Source organism: Myodes glareolus, chromosome 4, assembly GCF_982192425.1.
Source record: "Myodes glareolus chromosome 4, mMyoGla1.1, whole genome shotgun sequence".
In the NCBI taxonomy this organism is placed as follows: domain Eukaryota; kingdom Metazoa; phylum Chordata; class Mammalia; order Rodentia; family Cricetidae; genus Myodes; species Myodes glareolus.
Window position 1 is genome coordinate 2,414,065 of NC_142029.1, and position 22,708 is coordinate 2,436,772.

The window sequence follows — 22,708 nt, forward strand, 5'->3', positions numbered from 1 at the left end:
GTGTCCCATCCCATCTGCGCATCTCGGGCACAAAGTCGGGCACTTGGGAGACCTTGGTCCTGTCGCCATAACTTGGGTTGCATCTCATCAGTCTGTCTGACATGCGTGGTCTCGGGAATTCTAATACCCTTCCTCCATGTTCTCAGACAAATCAACCACAGATAAAGAACTGAGGGAGCCTGGAATCCTCCCCCTCCCCCGGACATAAAGAATCTGGGGCCTTGGACAGAGAGACCTGACATCAGAGTTGAGAGAGGTGGGTATGGGTAACATGCATGTGTGTGCGTGTATATATGTATGTGTGCATGTGTATGTGACTGTATGTATGAATGCATAGGTGTGTGTACATGTGTGTGCATGTGAGCGTTGCAGGGAGCACACAGTTACAGAGTGTGCAGAGAGAAGAACTCGGTGGGACATTGTCTTCCTGTTCAGTTCTCCGTTCATCCGTCGTTCATTCAAAAAAAAAAGAACTTAATCAAAAATCAAAAAATAAAAGAAGGAAGAAGGTAGAGGAAGAAGAGAAGGAAGGGAGGGAGGGAGGGAGGGAGGAAGGAAGGGAGGAAGGAAGGGAGGAAGGAAGGGAGGGAGAGAGGGACGGAGGGAGAGAGAAGGAAGAGGAGGGGAAGAAAATGAAGAGGAGGGGGGAGTAGAGATCCCGTTCCGGCTATTGTCAGTTTGACAGAACGTAGAATCTAACTTGTAGGCATGTGTGGAGTTCATAGATTGGCTGAGCAGGAAGATGAGGTAAGAAGGCTGCCCTGACTGTGGATGGCACCATCCTGTGGCCAGGGTAGCAACAAATAAAAGGGAGAAACTGAGCAGAGCACCAGGGTCCATCTCTCTCTGCCTCCTGACTGTGGGTGTGATGTGACGTCCCCTACAGGGGACTGTACCTCAAACTGTGAACCCAAGTAAACCCTTCCTTCCTTAAGCCGCTTTGTCTTCAGGAGAAAATGAACGAATGTGCCCCTGAAGTACTCTGTGAGCATCTGCTATACACCAAGCCCTGGTAGCAACGTGTGGGATGAAGACCTTACAAATGAGCATCTCCGCTGTCTGGGAACACAGCCGCCCACCATCCTGCCCTCCACTTCACTTACCTAGGGTTCCTTTCCTGTGCTGTGCTTCGTCTTTATTGTGCTGTAAGGGGTGAGCCAGCTGTGAGGGGTTCTGTGAGGCTTCCTGGAGAAGGGTGACAAGCATGCACTGGGTGGCAGTGAGTATGCTCATAACAAAGAAGTATGGACCCACACTGCGGGGAGAGTGGAGCTACAGGCAGGTGTGAAGGTGAAGCCAGCGCTGGGGAATTGTCTGCTCACTTCACTTCTTGTCAACCAGACCTCACACTCTCCCCCTTTTAGTTTCATGCTCTATCCAGTATGTCCCGGTTGTCTACGTCCCACTGACTTTGCCTAGGTCACATGTCCGTCCCCAAAGACTCGCGTGGCCGTGAAACTATAAAATTGTAATTGCTCTATGTGTTAGCTTCCTGTCACTGCATCAAAGGACCCAAGGTCATCAATGACCAAAGAGAAAAGATTTGAGCTCAGGGTCAGGAGGCTGCAGTCTTGTAGCCCCAGATACATGGCTTTGGGATGCTGGCGGTTGGGCCAGATGGCAACGCACGGAATGAGCACACTGCTCAGCTCGCGAAGGGAGACAGTGGTGAGGGCAAAGGTTCAGGTTCCAGCGTTTCCTTCAAGGGCCTGCTCGCAGGCCCTGCCTTCTAGAGGTTACTCCGCTACTCAGCAGTAACACCTGGGACCAAATCGTTAACACGGGAAACTCAGAGGACACTGATCCAAATCAGAACAGTCTAAGACTCCACCCAGAGCACAGGGCAGGTAGGATTAGCTCGGGAGATGAGGGCAGCACGCATGACCAGAAGCAAACTTTATTACAAGAGGGAGCAGGGCAGAGAGCCGCATGGAGCGGCGGGTGTTCAGGAAACGGAGGAGCTGGAGGGTGAAGGTGCCTGGATGCTGCTGAGAAGCGCTGGCCTTGGATGAAGAGCAACAGTCGAGGAAGCACCTGCCACACAGGGACCAGAACCTGAGTCCAATCCCAGAGCCTGTGCCAAAAAGCCAGGCTTGGAGCATAGACCAGTGCAGCCTCGGGGAAGGGGGAGACCAGGGAGAGACCTTGTCTCAAAAAACAAAGGTGGATGGCATCTGAGTTGGTCCTCTTATTTCTACATACTGGCACATATATATTCATCGTGCGCACACGTGCACACACCCACTCGTGCGCATGCACACACACACACACACGTGTGTGTGCATGCACACACAGTCCTCGCCTTCATGCCAAGCAAAGCTTATTGTTGCTGTAGTTATGGACTCATCCTGTGTAGACTGACAGGGTTCTCTGTGACCTCTCCATACATGTGTATGTCATGCATGCCTTCCTTGCTCTGCTCTCCCTACACCTACTTCCTACTCTCTCGTCTTAGTTTCCACGAAGTAGAGGAAATAAGTGATACTCCTCTAAGACTGGCTTACGTCACTTCACTCAACCAGAACCAGAACACTACCATTTTCCGACTTCTCCTCTTCGTCTTCTTCAAGGCTGGGTAAAATACCCTACAGTGTGTTTATGGTGTGTTTTCCATATCTGTTTATTAGCTTCTGGGTGGCTACCATGATTCCCATCCTGGCTATTTTTGGAAACAGCATGATAAATATGGTGCACGGTTGTTTCCGGAGTTCGCCGACTTCACTTCCTTCAGGGACACTCAGGGGTTTTATTGATGAATCATTAGCAGTTTCAGTTTTTTAACCAACAAATTCCTGCCCACGGATGGTACCAGTTTACCCAGTGGCAGCCACTAAGGGTCCCTCTCCCCTGTGTCCCACCAGAGTCCATGGTTATGCTGTTCTTGTAACTTCTCTGGGAACACTGTCTGTCCTGGGTGAGGTAGACCTGCAGCATCATCTGATTTGCGTTTCCGTGACGGATAAGGGTGCAGAGCGGCTTTCATGTGTCTTTGCTTTTGAGAAATGCCTGTTCAGACCACTCACCCATATGTTTTTTAATTATATTATTTGACGTTGTCAATTTTTAAGTCCCCTGTGCAGTCTGGATATTGGCCCTGTTAGGTAAAAGTGAGCTGGGTTAAAGAGACAGGATGGAGCCGCCTTTTTATCCTGACCATTGCCCCTGTGCCTTGGGGGATTAAAGAGACAGATGGGGCTCTTTTAATCCCAACCATTGCCCTGTGCCTTGGAGACTAACGCCATGCAGCTTCATGCAATCCTGCTTCTCAGTTCCTGCTTGTGTTTCCTGGGGTACTGGAACTCTGCTCAGAAAGTCCCTGCCTCTAACAATGTCTTGGTTGTTCCCCTGTGCTCTTCCCTCAGGTCAAAGCTTCTGGTCTACCATTAAAGTCTTTGATCCATTTTTAGCTGCTCTTGTACCGGATGAGAGATAGGATCTTGCTTTAATCTCCCACACGTGCATACCCAGTTTTCCCTGCAGGATGTGTTGAGGGGCTGCCTTCTCCCCAGCATGTGTTTCGGAAAGTTCAGAGAAAGCCTTGAACTTGACTGACAGACCCCGAAAGACTGAATGTCCCAAGATCAGTCCCAATCTGGGACGGTTCCTGCCCTCCTCCTGCCAGATGTATGCCTGCTGTGCTGTTCTCCGACTGAAGCACCTCCGGTGCCTTCAGACGACAGCTCTGGAGCTACTGTCAAGGCCAGGAAGGTATAGATTTCTCTGAGTTACACAGAAAAGGGCCCTGGTGGAGAGAGCGCCTGTGGCTCTTCCCAAAAATGCCACAGAGAAAGAACTTGTCACTCACACTCCACAGACACTTTCTTACGTGGCTTGGTTTGAGTGTAGCTGTGAGCCATGCATTAAGGAGCCTTTCTCCGCAGCTCTAGGGGGGTGGATGGGCTTAAGGCAGTAACGAGTGGACGCCACAAACAGGAGAAATCTGTGGACTGAGTAAGAGGTCAGGGTAGATGCACACAGTCTAGAGCATCGGGGATGCAGACAGGGCATGAAGTAGGGTGAGCATGGGGTCCCTCACCAACACGGTGAGATCTGAACCATGACCCCAAGAAGCAAAGGAAGGAGCCAAAAGCTCCCCAAGGGGAAGACTGTCCAGGCAGGTGGCACAGCTGAACTCTCCCTACTGGGGTGAGCCTGGAATGCTCCGGAAACACAGTGCAGACCAGGGAGCCCTGCACCCAGAAACTGGGGGGTGGGGGGAGTGTGGCAGAGGTGAGGTCATAGGCTGGTCACAAAGCCCTCAAAGCCCGAGTAGAATGACCTCACTGGCTGCTGGGCGCCCAGAGAGCCACAGAAGGACACGTGATGGAAGCAAAGATCATGGAGACCATTGCAGTGAATCAGCAGACAGCATGGGGTCCTGGGAGACAGAGGAAGGGGCAGCCATGAGCAAGGACCGCTGGTGGTTGAGAGCCGCTGGGCCAAGCAGTGCGGACATGCGGGCCCTGAAAGGGAGCGGTGTTCTTTCCAGAATGGCAGGGCCACTCAGGCCTAATCAGTCCCCACATGCCCCTTGTTAAGGGAGTCATCAACCTGCCTCTCTCCCAGGTCATTCATGCTGACCACATCTTCTTGGGCAGTAACCCTGCTGCTCTCCGAATGGCTATATGGCAGGGCCTGGGCAGGGCCAGGGTCCCGGTGCCATCTCAGCACGGCAGCCAGGAAAGCTTTCAGATACTGGCGAAAGCGGCGGCTGGAGAAGGCATAGAGGATGGGCGTGAAACAGCAGTGGAAGAAGGCCAGGCTCTCCGTCACCTGCATCGTGTAGTCCAGAGAGTGGCTGACCTGGCAGTTCCCAAAGACGTGCAGGTCCAAGAGCGAGTGCAGAAACACAGTGAGGTTGTACGGGAACCAGAGCAGGAAGAAAGCTACCACCAGGGCTGCGGCCATCCTCAGAGCCCGGCCCTGGCCTGGCGGCCTCAGCCTAACCAAAACACAACCGATGCGGGAGTAGAAAAAGACCATGGCCAAGAGTGGAAGGAGAAATCCCAGGAGGTTCTGCTGGAAGCGCAGGTAGAGCTTCCAAACAGTCGCATGTCCGCCAAAATCTGCATAACAGTGCCACACGCCATCTGCGGTCTGGTGGACCTTGACAAAGACCATTTCCGGGACAGAGATGGCCAGGGCCGTGGTCCACACTGCGGCAATGAGGAGCAGGTTCCTGAACCGGGTCTGCGGTCTGTGGAGGGGCTGAGCATGAACGATCTCCAGGTATTTGTTCAGGCTCACGCACGTGATAAAGAAGATGCCGCTATAAAAGTTAATTGTGTAGAGAACACTCACCACCTTGCACATGAAACTGCCAAAAACCCAATGCCAGACCACAGAGATGGCCCAGAAGGGCATCGTCACTACAAACAAGAGGTTGGAGATGGCCATGTTCAGCAGGTAGAGCTCGATCATCCGTCTTCGCGGTGTGTAGCGGAGAAGTACCACCAGGAGGAGGAGGTTCCCAGCCAAGCCCAGCACAAAGATTAGGCTGTAGATGACCGGCAGAAAGACTCTCCCAAAGGACAGGACCTCATCCTTCCTGCAGACCAAGACGGTCACATCGTCCAGGTAATCATAGTCGTAGATGGAGCTGCTGTTCTCGGAGCCGGTGGTGGTGAGCGGCAGGGGGGACGCTTTGGTGGGCATGGCTGAAGTTCTGCAGGAAACAAGAAGTCATAGTGAGAGCCTGGGGAAAGAGCTCGGTGGGTGAAGCACTCACTGGCCAAGCATGAGGTCCTGAGCTCTGATGCCCAGACCTACATGAAGCCAGGGGCAGCAGCACATCTATAATCCCAGAACGCCTAAAGACAAAAGCCTCAGCAGCTCAAAGGCCAGTTAGCCTGGGGTACACGACCGCAAAGAAGACCAAGACATGCTTTTGTCCTCTGACATCTACTGGCCTGCCTGTACTCACATACATGAACATGTAAACACACACAAACACAAAGATTAAAGAGAGAAATCTAAACTATGAACGACTGTGTCCCCTCAATCCCTGAGCCCGAATAATGCACCTTCCTTAAGTTGATACTCTCCCAAGGTTGTGGATAAATACCTGAACAGGAACCCGAGGTGGTGCCCCCCCCTCAGCATGCACAAGTTGGGGTGACGTGCAGATAGACACTGCATCTCCCTGAGCAGGTTAAGGGGAGCATTGTCAACCCAGGGCTTTCACCTCTCCAGAGGTTTTTAATACGTGGGTTCAGTATTGCCAGCATGTAAGCACAGAGTAGCCAGAATCTGGCCATTGCCAACAGTCTGCGGGGTGGTATGGTTGGCATATATTAGCCTGGAAGGTTCTAGTCCATGTGCCCAGGAGAGTAGCAAATGCCGAAGCGATTTCCAGAATGCTCTGGTATGGGAACTGGACATCCACCCCACTCACAGTGACTCGCTGAGTCCAGAACTAGAAGAGGGTCATGAACTCACACCAGCGCCTTCAAGATTGGCTCCAGAGACAGCAAGTCTGCTGAATAGGCAGAGACTTCAAGTCCAATGCAAGACTGGTTGGTTTATGCAGCCAGCTCCAAGCCACCCAGCACTACATAGGGTTTAGTTTAAAAACACAGATTTTTAAAAAATGTTGGTAGCCCACTAACTGCTGTCTCATCTGATCCCCTCTTCATCGTGAGAGCAAGACAACACAACAGGTTCCTCCGTCTTGTATTCTTGCTGAAGCTATTTTAGACTTGACTAGAATTTGATCTCCTTAGTGGAGAATGTCATAGAAGAATTACCCAACTATATTCTAGAACTTGGAGGTCAAGATGCCCCAGCTAACTTAGCTTGTTAAACTGTCTGCCTGTGCAGAAGCCCCCTCCCTCCAGCTAACTGCTTACCTTGGCTTCTGTTAAACTGCTTACTGGAGTGGAGAGCCCCTTCCCCTCCCCCACCCCTGCCCTGCCCCACTGCATCTGCCAAGTGAGATGCCAGGGTGTTGGTTTGCCTTCGAAAACCTCTTGATTTGGACAATACGTAGGTTCCGGATGCGGATGCCTGAGTGTAGACCTAGTCAGCTGGAATAAAGATTTTCAATTGGCTATAAACTTTGTTGGGGTCGTTGTCTCTGGGAGATTCCCCATTACACCATCACAGACTAAGATTCTGACTGTGGAACCCCTCAGCAGATTTGTAACTTTGTATCACTCTCCCCTATACCACGGTGTCTGGCATGCCACCTCCCAACAAATCAATGCAGCTGGATGGTCCATAGGGACCCTGATTCAAGGCTATTCCAGGCCTATTGATTTCCAGGGCTTCTGACCCAGAGCTGTAGCCTAGATTCCTTCTCTGCATGCCTTGCAGGTCAGGTGTCATCTTTTGAGCAAGTCCCCTGAACTGTATTAAAGCTTAGATGGAGTATGGATTGCTCAACCGTGCTGTCTGCTGGGGTAACTGGTAGCAGCTGGGCTTGGCTTCACCCTAGCTTACCTCCTGCTTGCAGTGTCTGGTCTCTGAGCCCAGCCAGAGCGCTGGTATTAGTTCCAAATTGGTGTCTCCTCTTTTCCGCTCCCTTTCCAGTTCCCCTGCTCTTCTGGCTTCCCTCTCTTCTCAGAATTCTTTCTCCTTGTTGCCCTGGCTCCTTTCTTGCAGAGTTGTGGGACGCGGTGAGTCTCTGCTTCTCTAATGAGAATCTGCCTTCGAGGTTTAAAAATACCCACAGCACACATGATTCTCTGCAGTCAGTGTACCATGCAGAGGCTCCCCAGCACCTCTTCCGCTGCTGACAACATCCTCACCCCATCCATCCGCCTCTTCCACACCTTCAGCGATTGCTCATCTCTCAACTCTGTGAGGCCTGCGTTTCCCACACATACACACATCTGGTGGTTCGATGTACAGTTATTTTGAGAATCTGCATGCTAAATGCCATGGCGGTGGGGCATTTTTCCTGGGCCATCAGGCCAAGCTCAGAATGCATGGTGACTGCCCTCATTTACATCCCACCAACGGCTTGTGAGCCTCTTTTCTCTGCATCCCAGCCAGCAAGGTTATTTGTTTTGCATTGTGTTTTGTTTATGTTTTTATATAACCCTGGCTGGCCTGGAACTGGCTGTGTAGACCAGGCTCACTTGGTCCGACTCTCGCCTCTGCCTCCCTGCTTTCTGTCTCTTTCATGTGAGTCATTCTTACTCGCGTGGTGTGATCCGACACAGGGGTTGCACTCACATTTCCCTGAAGGTCACTAATGTTAACTGTGGGGGAGTATGGTTAGGGTGTACTATGGACTACTACGTGTCTCCTTTTGAGAACTATCTTCACCCTCTCTTGTCTTTTGTTTGTTTTGTTCTGTTTGCTTTGATTTGTTTTGGTTTTGAACTTGCCTTGCAGCAGAGGTTGACCTTGAACTCCTGATCCTCCAGACTGTGCACCCCAAGCACTGAGATTGCAGGCAGGTACTATTATGCCCAGCTAATCATTTGCTCTTTTTAAAATCAGATAATTTGGGAGAGGGTAATAGCTTAAGGTCCTTATATAATCCTGGTATTAACCCCTTGTCAGATGAATAACTCATATTTTTTGCTACCCTGTAGGCTCCCTCATCATTCTTCTGAGTTTTTCTTCTGCACTGTTTGATAAAATCCCATTCCCCCCACCCCAGCCTCTAGTTTCGGTCTGTGCTTTTGCGGTCTTGTCTAGAAAACCTCCACGCACACCTATGTGCTGCTATGTACCGAAGCATAAAAATAGCATGAACCATAGCATGGTGAAGTGAACTTAAAATTGTGCTCAATCCTGTACTGAGTTACAGACAAAGAGAGGTGGAGGCAGGTACAGAGACAGAAGAAAAGAGAAGGGTATTTAGGGTGATCTGCCTGACATCTGTCAGTCATCCCATTGACCACCTAATGTGGCTTATCTGTCTAGCGAAGGGGCATCCCCTTCCTTACACTATGCACACACACACACACACACACACACACACACACACACATCCGGCTTGAAGCTGCACGCTTAGTCAAAGAGGATGACCTTCCTTCATAGCAGAAGATGCCTCTTTGATCAAGAATATAACACTAATTTCACTCCCGGTTAGAACCCAAGGGGAGGGGCCTTTAAGTCCAACACACTGCATTGCTCACCAGTGGGGAGGGAGACAACAATGGGTATGCATTAGAGGCCCAGCGGGAGTTGTGCTGGGCCACTACGGAGGGGTCTGCGGGCTGGCGGTGCTAATGAGGCAGGAGGCGTGAAATACACATCAGTTCCTCCTAAACATCATCTAGACTTTGTTCCCCTGTTCCCTGTTCTCCAGACCCATGAGGGTGAGCGTCTCATGCGCTCAGTGGCAGCTTGCACTCATTGACTTATGCCTTTGGTGGGTGGGAATCTCATTCCATAAGAAGCTGGGGGATTGTGGTGACCCCCCTGCCTCGCTTCTCAAGTGCTGGAGTGCCGGCACGCACTGCCATAACCCGGTTTTTGTAAAGAGGCTTATGTGGTATGGGTTTTACCTTTCTCATGTATGCGGCAATGTTTTCCCCAGTTCTTTCTGGTAGAATTTTGTGGGTTTTTCTATTTTTATTTTTATAAGAAGAATTTTGAAAGCGTTGCTGGCTCCAGAGGCCCAAGTGGGACTCTGCGCATATATGAGTTTGGAAGGAACGGGCTGGGTGGGGACATCGCTCCTCCCATGGAACGCTGGAGACTCCCTCTCTGCTTCTGCCCCACCCTTGGGCTCCTATCTAATAGCTTGGGGGCCAGATGCTGGGCAAGCCGTAAACAAGTCTGGAAAGTCTTCCCTAGGACCCAGCTCATTTCCTGGCTGGCCTCAGAGGTGGCTCTGTGCCTGCCTGGGTGGCTCCCCCTCCTCTCCTGTACATATGGCTTCTCCTGTCTCTGAGTGCCTCCCGTTCCTGGGCTGGCATCAGGAGCTGAGCTGAGGAGGGTTCTAGGTGAAGAGAACCCTTCTGAGGCTCAGGGCTTGTCCATCAGGATGCCAATAACTGCACCCTCGCTGTTCTCTGCATCTGTGCACCTTCTGCCCTGGCCTTGATCTGATTTCTCAAAGACCCTGACTTTTGCTTTAGCAAACATGCAACCTAACAGATGCTGAGATCAAAGTCAGGGACAGCAGCTCTACTTGGGCCTGAGCCAATTCTGAAGGTCTTCCTGCCTTTTGAGGATTCTGGGAAGCTCTCCAGGTTCTCTGAAGCAATAAGCCTCTCCAAACATGTCCATCCACACTACCCGACTGATTCAGCAACTATGTCCTTGTACACTGCATGGATGGCACATGCTTGCCTGGCCACTGTGCAGTCCTGTAACTCACAAGAGCGAGTGTGAGCTTTGGTCATTTTTATCCACTTACATTCATTGGCTTCTCCATCAGAACCTTGAGCAGAGTGAGTTGTTCCCTTCTTGGGGTAAGTTTGTGGGTTCTAAAAGAGACTCTGCAGGGAAAACTTTGGGGGATCCAGAGAATCGCTTAAGGATGTCTAGTCAGAGGGCTGACAAGATCAGGTTCCACTAAGCTCACCTCCCATAAAGCTAGGGACACAGAGGCACACGACTTTATCTGTGGTACAGTTAGGCTGTTATATCTATGCTGGGATGTAGCTGGGCTGTTGGAGCCCTTCCTTTCCCAGGACGCAGGTTTGACTCTCCGTGCTGTATGGCTGTGTTGCACACCTTCAATCCCTGAACTCAGGAGGTTTAAGTACAAGGATCACAAGTTCAGGATCATCCTCAGTCACACAGAAAGTTCAAGATGAGCCTGAGGTACATTAAACCCTGTCTCAAATAAAATAGAACAGAATAGAATAAAACCTCCAAAAACAAAAACAAAAAGCACAGCTCTATCCACGTGGCGTGTGGCCTTGTAGGCGGTACCACATGAGCTCATGTTCTGGGACAAGTGGCTTTGTGAGCCACGACATGTGACCTAAGCATGCCTGGAACGTCCTCCCAGGATCCTCAAAGGTTGTTCCAGTGACTTCCCTGTTCCAGACTGTTGGAAGAGAGAGCCGCTTGTTCGTCCCGGCCGCTTGTTTGTCCCGGCCGCCCAGAACCGAAATGATCACACAGAAACTGTGTTATTTAAATCACTGCTTGGCCCATTAGCTCTAACTTTTTATTGGCTAACTCTTACATCTTAATTTAACCCATCTTTATGAATCTGTATATTGCCACGTGACAGTGGTTTACCGGCAAAGATCTGGCATGTCTGACTCTGCCTTTTTCCTCCCAGCATTCAGTTCCGTCTTTCCCACCTACCTAAGTTCTGCCCTATCAACAGGCCAAGGCAGTTTCTTTATTTATTAAGGTAATCACAGCACACAGAGGGGACTCCCACATCACCAGAGGGTGAACCAGGTGTGATGAGGTAACACCCAACTCCCAAAGTCATGAATGAGCTGGTGGGCTGAAAACTCAAGGGGGAACTGCTATGCCTTAGTCTGAGGTCCCCCTTTCAACAGACAAACTTAAGTTTGAAGGACATGGTTCCTTCAATGGAGCTTCAGCCTGAGCAACGTAGGCCAGAGACAATGCGGACAATCGAGCCAGCCCTGAAGCTGTGCAGCTGGCACATGGGCTTGGCAGGCAGTCTGTGAGCTCTTGCACAGTGATCAACACTGTGGTCAGTGCTGGGAGAACTGAGGGTGGCAAATGCTACAGTGGGGGTTTCCTCACGCTTGGATAACCCATACTAAACTCAAGTTGCCTATTCAACCTTTATCCAAGTCACAGATCCAAATTCCAAGATCTGAGATCCAGAGTTGCTGACAGGCATCCATCCTTCCACTGCCCTGGGTCCCGGCCAAGAGCTCTTTTTGTTTGTTTGGTTGGTTTTGGTTTTGGTTTTTCAAGACAGGGTTTCTCTGTAGCTTTGAAGTCTGTTCTGGAGCTTGCTCTGTAGACCAGGCTGATCTGGAACTCACAGAGTGCTGTGCCTCTGAAGTGCTCGGATTAAAGGCGTGCATCACCACGGCCAGGCACCCGGCCAAGAGCTCTAAAGAACGATGCCAGGTGGGTAGTTCGCCTAATGAGGCTGACCTCCATCCATTCCAGCAGAGTGTGCTCTGGATGGTGAAACCCAAAAGAATGTTCAAACTGCTCAAACAAACAAGACGAGGCTGACCTCAGGCTCTGCAGCTAGTGGAATGTAAAAGTGGCCGATCTGGTCACTTCTAGTGGACAGTGCCTTTCCTGGCTTGCCCAGGACCAGAAAGCCACCCCTCCCCACAGCACCCCTACCCAGTCCCCAGCACTCACACAGGGTACTCCTGGCCAGCCTTCCTTCACCTTCCAGATACAGAGCTGGCTTCTCCTAAGTCTGGGGGCTCCGAGGGTGACCGCTGTCTCCGGGACTCCTTGGTGCAGGACTGGCATTAGAACAAAATGATGGCCGTTTAAATGGTGTGGGCGCCTCTTCTCCTCCCTCTCTTCACTCATTTTTTCCTTTCTGATTTTATTTCCTCCCAGACACAGCTCGGGCCAACTTCGTCCCTGCCGCCTCAGGATCCTGTGATCCAGAACATGGCCCGCGCAGAACCTCAGGCTATCCGACCCTCCCCGGGAGACTCCCTGGTTGTTTTGGGAACTACTCTTGCTCAGCTTCTGATCGCCCCTCTAGCCCTCAGCCCAGAGTTGTGGCGTTCTTGATTTTCCTGGCCCAGCAGTAGCTAGAGACAGACATCGAGACAGCCCCAGCCAGTAGATACAGGGACATCCTCCATCCCCAGAATAGAAACACAGATAGGTTGTGCCAGGCACCAGAAGCCTGTCTCTAGGGAGCTGTGGGTGGTACTGGCTCTCCCCTTCCTCCCTCCATCACGGGTTTAGGAAACCATCAGTTATTAAATCCTAGCTGCATGGGTAGCAACGCCCTACAATTACACGGTGCTTACTGCAGGCCAGGATCTGTTCTCAGGACTTCTCACTTTCGTTCATTCATTCCGTCTCTGGAATAGCACTAAGGCGGTTGCCTCTATGCTCCTGTTACCTTAACTTTGTTGAGACTGTCGCTCACGGAGTGAGCTGGCCTCAGACTTGCTATCCTCTTTCTGCACGCTGAGCACGGGATTACACTTTGTACACTACACTAACTGCTCCTTTTTTAAAATTTATTTTTCTTTCTCTCTCTCTATTTTATGTATGTCAATAATTTGCCTAGATAGAAGGAAGTGTGCCTGGTGGCCATGGAGGCCAGCAGAGAGTGTCAGATCCCCTGGAATTGGAGTTACAGAGTAATGAGCCACCCCTTGGGTTCTGGGAACGGAAGGAACCTGGGATGCCTGGAAAAGCCTTTGACCACTGAGCCATCTCTCCTGCCCCAATATGTTATTTTTCTTGATGACTAAAATAACATGTGTCCAGGGCTGGGGAAAGTCTGTAAAGTGTTAGCCTTGCAAGGCTGGGGACCTGAAGAAGAAGGCAGGATGGCCCTGGGAAACACTGGCTAGCCAGACAACCCTAATCAGTGGGCTCCAGACCAGTGAAAGACCCTGTCTCAAAACAAAAACAAAAAACAGAAAAACAGATGACCCCTAAAGAACAATTCCCAGTGCCAGATGTGGTGGTGCATGCCTTTAATCCCAGCACTTGGGTGGCAGAGGCAGGTGGATTTCTGAGTTCTAGGCCAGCCTGGTCTACAGAGTAAGTTCCAGGACAACCAAAGCTACACTAAGAAACCTTATCTCAAAAAAACTAAAAATAAAAACAAAAACCAATACCCAAGGTCAAGCTCCGACCTCCACAGCCACGTGGCACACACACATAAATATAATGTCTAATGTAAAATGCGCTATATAAACATGAGAAAAGTCAGACCTGATGCAAAGTCTCTCCAAACCCCTCCCTGTAAGATAGGACTTTCAGGACAATTCGGCAAGGTCGGTCAGTCTGTCTGTCTTCCTGCCCAGAGCCCTGTCTGCAGCCACAGCTGGTCTAGAAGGAGCTTCACCAGTCCCCACAGGGCAGGACCCCCACACACACCAAGCTCCCAGCTCCCCGGCTGCCGGGGAGACGGCATTCCTCAGGGTTCCCTAGCTTCCTGGGAACATTTTGGGCTGATAACCAAAGGAAGCAGCCCCCCTCCCAGAGTAGCCCCCTCCCAGAGCAGCCCCCCTCCCAGAGGAGCCCTCCCTGGGAAAGCAGGCCCTCTCTGGCCCCAGCCTCTCCCCTGCTTTTTTTAAAAAACCTGTTTTTTTTAAACCTCCCCCATTGTCATTTTGCTGAATTACCTCCACCACCCCTAAAGACAGAAAGCTGATCAGTGCACTTTCCAAAGACTGGGGAACCCCTGGGTGGTCACTGAACCACTAGGAGCCAAAGGGACCCCTGGGCTGTGCAAGCCTCTGACCTTCTGTTTAAACCTAAGCTTCACATCAGGACCCCAAAGACGAGCTTGGGGAGGAGATCACTGGGTCCCTTTTTGTCCCTCTTTCAGTGTGGCCACGTTAAATAAAACTCTGCTTTTTATTACTGCCTCTCTAACTGGCATACTGGGAAACCGGAGCTAGGTCTGCCTTACACCGAATGTCAGGGCACGGGCTCTAACCTTAACTCCAGGAAAGCAAGTGGATCTCCGCCCTGAGAGACAGTTTCTGGACCCCATCTGAGGCCCAACCCTCAGAATCCACAATGCGGGGTCCCAAAGAGGGGAAGAGCTCCCCCTGGGGTAGAAATTGTTCCATGCCTCCCTCTCCCCAGAGCCAGGTCCAGGCTACCGAGACCGCTACAGCCTCAGTGCGGCTCCACCCTCCCACGAGGTCTGCCAGACCTGATTGCCTGGGGACATCCACCGGAGTCTGAGAGGGCCCTGTGGCTGTGGCTGCTGCCTCTTCCTCAGGGACGCGCAGAGTGAGTGTGGATCTCCGGACACACATCCTGGTTTCCTGGGGCTGGGGAAGCATGCTCTTCCCTCCCATCCGCTGCAGTGTGCCAAGCTTTGATGGCCCCCACCCCAGGAAGGAGTGCCCCAAGAGCAGCCCAGTGACTCTGAAGAGCACAGTCCCCAATTTTCCAGCGGTTGAGTCAAGCACACTAATTCAAACCTAGCAGCTTGCGTTCAACATCCTGGCCACCTGGCTGATCTTCCCAACTCCACCCAGCACTCAGCTCTGTCCATCCTGGACCCCTTAGTGGGATGCCCCACTGTGCTGGGTCTGTGCAGATCAGCAGCAAAGAGACAGCCTCGCCTCCCAGGCTCCCTTCTCTCACTTCTTGGTGGTTCTATTTTGCATTCTGCTCTCCCTCAACTGCAGGGAAACTTGAGGAGATAATGCAGGACTGAATGAGTGAATGGATGGGCGGGGGTGTACAACGTGTTGCTAGCTGTATGCTCAGCAGTGAGTGGCTGGCTCTTCTCTCCTAAGGTCCAGGACCTTCTCCTCCAGGCCAGGCCCCTGCCACAAGTCAGTGCCCTGTTTGGTAAGTGCTTTGTCTCCCAAGCAGCCATAGTACATGGCTGGAGCAGACTACACTGTTGCTTACTCGGAGCTGGCCTTACATGCCCTGAATCTACCTGCCAGGTAGAGATGCAGTCCCGGCTGTCTGAGTAAATCATTGTAGAGACAGGGTCTCACAGAGCTGAAACTGGGCTCCTGCCTCCAGTTCATAGTGAGGGGCCCGTAGGTGTGCGCCACCGCTCCATTTGTGCTGTTTGGGGGAAAGAGTCCCACTTTGTAGTCCAGGAGACCTCAGACTCGCTACATAGCTCAGGCTGCCTCTGAGGTCACCACCCTCCTGCCGCTGGGGGTATAGCCTATGTCGGCACTGGATTTAGGTGGGGCTCTTCCTTCAGACATGAGAAGTGACCATGAACTTGGGCGTTTGCCTATTTCTAACTCCACAGATCACCAGAGTGGGGGGCAAGATCTGACGGGTCTCCTCTCAGACAGAAGAGTACCAGACCTTCTGTGAGGCTAAATACCAGTTATCAGTGGATCAGCAAATGAGACCCAGAGAGTGTTCAACAAGAGCCCAGAGCCTGTTTCCCTCCTAGAAAACACCTAAATTTCTAGGGCCTGGGCTCCTTCCTCACCCACCCAACAGTATTCCTGTACAGAAGTCAGTTAGCTTTTCCCAGTGTTAATGCCATGGAAACATAGCAGAGAGATCAAATGATTGCAAAAGAACATGAACCCATACTATTGACGAACTCACAGATGCCACAGTCTGGACACGGTCTGAACATGTCCCAAACACTTACATTCTGGAAGTTTAGTCTCCAAGGTGGCTGTGCTCAGAGGAGGTGGGTGGGACCTTAAGAGATGGTCTCAAGGGAGGCAGTTGGATCCTGGAAGAGGTCTCAAGAATGGGCTGTTACTAAATGGAATGAGTTCAATTGTGTTGCTCCTGCTTGGCCATGTGATGTGTCCCCAAGACTGTGAGCCCATCTGCCCTGAGGCTTCTCATCAGAGTAGGTCAGATATTGACCCCATAACACACATTTGAACCTCCAGTATGTAAAATGTGTGTGTGTGTGTGTGTGTGTGCATGTGTGTATGCACATGTCACAGCACACATATGGAGGTCAGAGAACAACTTGTAAGACTCAGTTTCTCTCCTTCCACCATGTAGGTTCCAAAGGTCAAACTCAACTTGGTGGCAAGCATCATCCTTAACCCCTGAGCTATCTCACTGGCTCTCAACCTCTTCCTTCCTCTTTTTCCTTCCTTCTTTCCTTTAACATTTATTCTGCCTGCATGCATGCCTGCACACCAGAAGAGGGCACCAGGTCTCATTATAGATGGCCGTGAGCCACCTTGTGGTTGCTGGGAATTGAACTCAGGACCTCTGGAAGAGCAACCAGTGCTCTTAACCTCTGAGTCACCTTTCCAGCCTGCAGCCTTTTTCTTGATAGATAAAGTGTTAGCTGTTAGTGTTTTGTTAGAGCAACATGGAATAGACTAATAACCGTATTTAATTCCCTCGTGGCATTTGCCTGAGTTTCCTTAGTCCCTCTATCCTGGGACAGCACTATGCCTTGCCTTGTCCAGCCCCGATAGGTCTAAAGAATGCTAGCCAGGTCATCCGTAGAACTCTGTGTTCCCACAAAGATTTTACCTTTTTTTTCTTTTATAATTAGGGAGGTCCTGTGGGTTGCTAGAGCCCAGGCAGATAACTTGTTTCTTATCACACTGACTTTCGGTATGCTAGTCACACATACTTCCAGTAACCAACAATGGCCGTGGTGTTGCCAACTGCTGACTTTGAGGCCAACGGTCTCTCTGCCGTGTTCTCTGGAATTTTACTATAGAAACAGAGTTGACTCTCCACTCTCCTTTTTGTTTTTTTGTTTTTTTTTTCTTTTCCAGATCATTATAGACTGGATCACTTCTTTGCTTCTGACTGTCACAATTTATCTTGCTGGCCCAGCTGTCTCCACCCCTGTTTAAATATCTCGACACATCTGTATCCTGTCCATCTGAGATGTGGCCAGAGGCTACCATCTGGCCTCCATGTCACTCCCCAGCTGTGGCACCTTTAATGAGCCACGCTTTGGGGGTGCAGAAAAGATGGGTAGGGAAGTTCACAGTTCTGCACGGGCAGCCAGATTTCCAGGGAACTCACCCAAGCACTTTCCCAGCAAGACTGGTCCTTTCCCGAAACGTCACAGTCCCTGAGACAGTGAGGAAAGGAACTGTCTGTCCCTGACATCACAGTAGTGAAGGCCCAGAAATTTTGGCCAAGAGGAAGAAATCTCTGGCCTGGGTGGAGACCTAGCATTCCAGCTGGGTGGGGTCAATGACCTGGCTAGGAGGCTCAGGAAGGAGAAACTATCTCTAGGAAGGCAGATGTACTTTAAGGAATGCCAAAAACTTTAGTCCTTTGATGAGACACTAGACTTTTTCTCCTAGAATCCCATCTCCCTAACACAGCCATCTTAGCGGAACCAGCCAGAGGTTAGCTGGGTCTGCCCACATTTATGAGACCCGCTCACCTTTAGGAGGTGCCAGTTTTCTGAGGTCTTTGTTCCACCTCTTTCTTTCTGATGCTGGCCAGAACCCATGTAGGTTTTTCTGGCGCTTTGGGGGCTTCTACACTTTCTCTGAAGCTCCCCTCCGCCATGTGACCTCTGTGCTGACCTAACGTGACCGGGTGACTTTTCCCTTCCCCTTCCCCTTCCCCTTCAGGCAGCTGCTGAAGTTTACAACTTCCTGCCCTGGGTAGTTTCTTTTAAAAAAATTGTTCTTGAACTTCCATCTGTGCTGCTCTTGAATTCTTTTATCAATGAAACAAAGAACCCTATGAGAGAGCTCCAGCTCACACATCAGCCATGGGCCCGGGTCCCTCCTTGGCTGTGTAGTCATATAGCCACCAACCTTAGACCTTGAGTCCTTCCCGCGTCCACTGCCAGGCCTCTAGAGCGGTGACCAAGCCCGCTCACATGAACAGCTGGCAGTATTTGCCCCAACTCCTGCAACACTGAGCGGAAGTGCTCTCCACCCCGAGATGGTTACCAGATGTTTTATGCCAGTCATAAAGCCAGGCAGTAAGTTGAAAATGGAGCTCTGACCAAACTGGGTGGGGTGGAGGAGAGCTTTGTACTAGAGGCATTCAGAAAGCCCCCTGGTTCTCTCTTCTACAGAGCTCAGAGTGTAAACCTGGAACCATTGACTGTGGCCAACTTTCATGTCTCCACAGCCTAGCTCTAGCAACCCACCATGAGCCTCCTGCGTTCTCCATGGCTCCCCAAATCCCTATTCTGATTCCTCCCAGCTCTGGGGCCAATGAGCTATTATTATTCAGGTGCAGCTATGACCCACTATTATGTTACAAGTAGCTCTCCCCCACAGCATGCTCAGCACTGAACCCATGCCGGGTGATCTGCAATCTGCCACCGCTTGCCGGCCCTCAGCAGACCAGCTGCTGGCACAGGAGCCCTGGATGGACCTGCCTTGTCCCGTGTCTCACCCTCTCTCCTTTCCCCTGTCTTCCTGGGGTGAGTCCATCCTGTCCTCACAGAGCGTATGAGGGATCATCTAGTCTTCTTCCAGAGTCTTGCCACTCTGGGCTTCTGACCCCACAGCTCCCCGCAGAAAAGGCACCAAGTGAGCACCGTCTTTTACTCACATCTTTGAGATGTCTGCTGGCTCCAGAGTGACTCTTGCTGGTCTTCACTAGCCGCAGGTGGAGCTCTGGGCTGCAGGAAGAAAGGTGTCTACTGACGGGAAGGGACGTAACCCTTCCCATAATTCCCAGCTTCTTGTCCTTGATTCAAAATGCTTTCTTTCTTTCTCTCTCTCTCTCTCTCTCTCTCTCTCTCTCTCTCTCTCTTTCTTTCTTCCTTTCTTCCTTCCTTCCTTTTTTTTTTCTAGACAGGATTTCTCTGTGTAGCTTTGGAGCCTGTCCTGGAACTCACTCTGTAGACCAGAGATCGGCCTGTCTCTGCCCCTCGAGTGCTGGAATTAAAGGCATGCACCACCACCGCCCTCCCAGGAATAGAGAGATGGTTCAGTTGGTAATGTGTCCGCCTTGCAAGCACAAGGTCCTCGGTTTGATTTCTGAACCCCAGGTAAAAAGGCAAGTATGGTGACACCCGCGGAGAGCCCTGACAGTGGGGAGGCTGACAAGTGGCAGCCTACAGCCCCTGTCTCAAAGGTGGCCTCTCCTGGGGCCGGCGAGTCCCAGTTCAGTGGGAGACCTTGTCTCAAAATCAGGTGGATGATGTCACTGATGCAGACATGTGCACACACTCATAAATGCCATGAGATGGACACTCTATGCACACTGTGCTGGAGCTCCAGGAATAGGCTGTGCTTCTCCGGAGCATGTGACCTAGGGTCACAGGAAGAGTCAGTCCGCTGCCCCAGACTGGTGCTAGCAGCCATTCGGTCTTCCTGACGTCCCCTGCGTGTGCGCACACGTGTACACACAGACACGGGCACACACACAGACATGTGACCTAGGGTCACAGGAAGAGTCCGCTGCCCCAGACTGGTGCTAGCAGCCATTCGGTCTTCCTAACGTCCCCTGCGTGTGCGCACACGTGTACACACAGACACGGGCACACCACACAGACATGTGACCTAGGGTCACAGGAAGAGTCCGCTGCCCCAGACTGGTGCTAGGAGCCATTCGGTCTTCCTAACGTCCCCTGCGTGTGCACACACGTGTACACACAGACACGGGCACACCACACAGACATGTGACCTAGGGTCACAGGAAGAGTCCGCTGCCCCAGACTGGTGCTAGGAGCCATTCGGTCTTCCTAACGTCCCCTGCGTGTGCACACACGTGTACACACAGACACGCGCACACACACACACACACACACACACACACCTCACCGTCATGCTTTTCCCCTCCTCAAGGAGCCACATGTGTATTGTATGATGTTGGACTCTTTGACTTTTTGAGGGGCCTGCCACCCAGATCCCAAATCACACTGAGACTGACTTACTCTTAGTTGTGAATGCCCGGCCTTAGCTTGGCTTGTTTCTTGCCAGATTTTCTTAACTTAAATTAACCCGACTATGTTTTGCCTCTGGTTTTATATTTCTCTATTTCTGTATGCTTTACTTTACGTCTTTCTCTGTGTCTTGCTGTGTACTGGGTGGCTGTTCCCGATGTCCTCTCCTTGTTCTCCTGCTCCTCTTTCTCCTCATTTCTCCTTCAGGTTATCCTCTCTGCCTGCCAGCCCTGCCCGTCCTCACTTCTGCCTCAGCTCTTTATTAGACCATTAGGAGTTTTAGACAGGCGCAAGAACAGCTTCACAGAGTTAAACAAATGCAGCATAAACAAAAGTCACACACCTAGGCCGGATTCTCTGAATGTGGCTGGCCCGGAGTCTTTCTGAGAAGCCATTGACAATGACACTGGGACTTGTTTCCTCTGCATATACTGGATTTTTGGGATCCAGTCTGTTTGGATACTCACTTTCCTGGACCTGGAGGGAGGGGGGAGGAACTTGAACTTCCCACAGGGCAGGAAACCCTGACTGCTCTTAGGGATGGAGAGGGAAGAGGAGAGGGAGTGGGGGGAGTGGGAGGGTGGTGGGAGGAGGGGCGGAAATGGAAACTTTTATAATTAAATAAACTTTGAAGAAAAAAAAAGTCACACACCTAAAAATAATATTCCCCAACACAGATGAGTGGCTGTGGCCCAGGAATGTGAATTCAGATTCCAGACATTCCATCATGGTAGGAGGCTTATGAACTGTGACACACAGCCACAGGACAAGGGAAGTCATGGGACAGGGACGTTTCAGATGCTTTGGTGGAGAAACCAGGTAGGCCGGATCTGTACAGCGGGAACATCTCTGCTATCGGGTACACAGTGGGTACATCTCTGCTGTCCTGTACACAGTGAGGACATCTCTATCTGTACATAGTGAGGACATCTCTCTGTCCTGTACATAGTGAGGACATCTCTCTGTCCTGTACACAGTGGGGACATCTCTGTCCTGTACACAGTGGGGACATCTCTGTCCTGTACACAGTGGGGACATCTCTGTTCTGTACACAGTGAGGACATCTCTGTCCTGTACACAGTGGGGACATCTCTGCTGTCCTGTACACAGTGAGGATATCTCTGCTGTCCTGTACACAGTGAGGACATCTCTGCTGTCCTGTACACAGTGAGGACATCTCTGCTGTCCTGTACACAGTGGGGACATCTCTGCTGTCCTGTACACAATGAGGACATCTCTGTCCTGTACACAGTGGGGACATCTCTGCTGTCCTGTACACAGTGAGGACATCTCTGCTGTCCTGTACACAATGGGGACATCTCTGCTGTCCTGTGCACAGTGAGGACATCTCTGTCCTGTACACAGTGAGGACATCTCTGCTGTCCTGTACAGTGAGGACATCTCTGCTGTCCTGTACAGTGAGGACATCTCTGCTGTCCTGTACACAGTGAGGACATCTCTGCTGTCCTGTACACAATGGGGACATCTCTGCTGTCCTTTGCACAGTGAGGACATCTCTGTCCTGTACACAGTGAGGACATCTCTGTCCTGTACACAGTGAGGACATCTCTGTCCTGTACACAGTGAGGACATCTCTCTGTCCTGTACACAATGAGGACATCTCTGCTGTCCTGTACAGTGAGGACATCTCTGCTGTCCTGTACACAGTGAGGACATCTCTGCTATAGGTCTCAGACATGAGCTGCTGACATTCTTAGCTAGAAGGTCCATTCAGTTTAGACATCACAGAAGGATTAACCTGACAGTCACAAAGATGTTGGGTCAGACACAGAGGTGAGCAATGAATGGCTACCATCAGGGCTAAGGATAGCGCATGATAATTCGCCTCTGGATCTACAGTGGTCCACCTCTCCTGGGCCAGAGCCCAGATGAAAAGGAAGAACAGTAGTGTAAACATTCCTCAGGCTGGAGGCACACTGCTTTAAGGGACTCGTGTATGTTCCTTCCCTCATCGCCCTCGGTTCCATTTCAGAAGGAGGAGAATTATGCAGAGAGATGAGCTCATTCAAATTTCAGAACTTGGATCTGGGTCTGACTACTCAGAACCACACCCTCAGCCTCCACCCAGCTGGTTGTCTGCACCCTTAGTTTTGAATCCAAACATTTACCTTCTTCCTGTGCCTCTGCATGCTGGTGTGCATGTTTGCATGTTTTGTTCACATGTAGGAGCATGAATGTGCCTCTGTGTGCTGTACATGCATGTTTACATGTTTTGTTTATGTGTAGGAGCATGTGTGTAGAAGTTGCAGACCAACATCAAGAGTCTTTCTCCATTGCCCTCACCCCTATTCATTGAGGCAGGTCCCTCGCTTGAAC

The 22,708-nt window shown here is 51.0% G+C and overlaps 1 protein-coding gene across 3 annotated transcripts; it reads right to left on the minus strand.

The window, feature by feature from the left end:
• Positions 1-1,881: 1,881 nt before the first annotated feature.
• Positions 1,882-14,963, minus strand: Ackr2 (atypical chemokine receptor 2). 3 transcript variants are annotated; one of them, XM_048423835.3, is made up of 3 exons: positions 14,735-14,961; positions 12,226-12,335; positions 1,882-5,665 (listed from the first exon to the last, which is right to left on the minus strand). In XM_048423835.3, exon 3 carries the CDS (start codon positions 5,653-5,655, stop codon positions 4,510-4,512), a length of 1,146 nt encoding a protein of 381 aa, XP_048279792.3. In that variant the 5' UTR covers positions 5,656-5,665; positions 12,226-12,335; positions 14,735-14,961; the 3' UTR covers positions 1,882-4,509. The 3 variants fall into 3 exon arrangements, with proteins under 3 accessions (XP_048279792.3, XP_085545200.2, XP_048279791.3); XM_085689074.2 differs by lacking the exon at positions 12,226-12,335 and having other exon boundaries at positions 14,735-14,963; XM_048423834.3 differs by lacking the exons at positions 12,226-12,335; positions 14,735-14,961 and adding an exon at positions 7,441-8,019.
• Between the last annotated feature and the right edge of the window lie 7,745 nt (positions 14,964-22,708).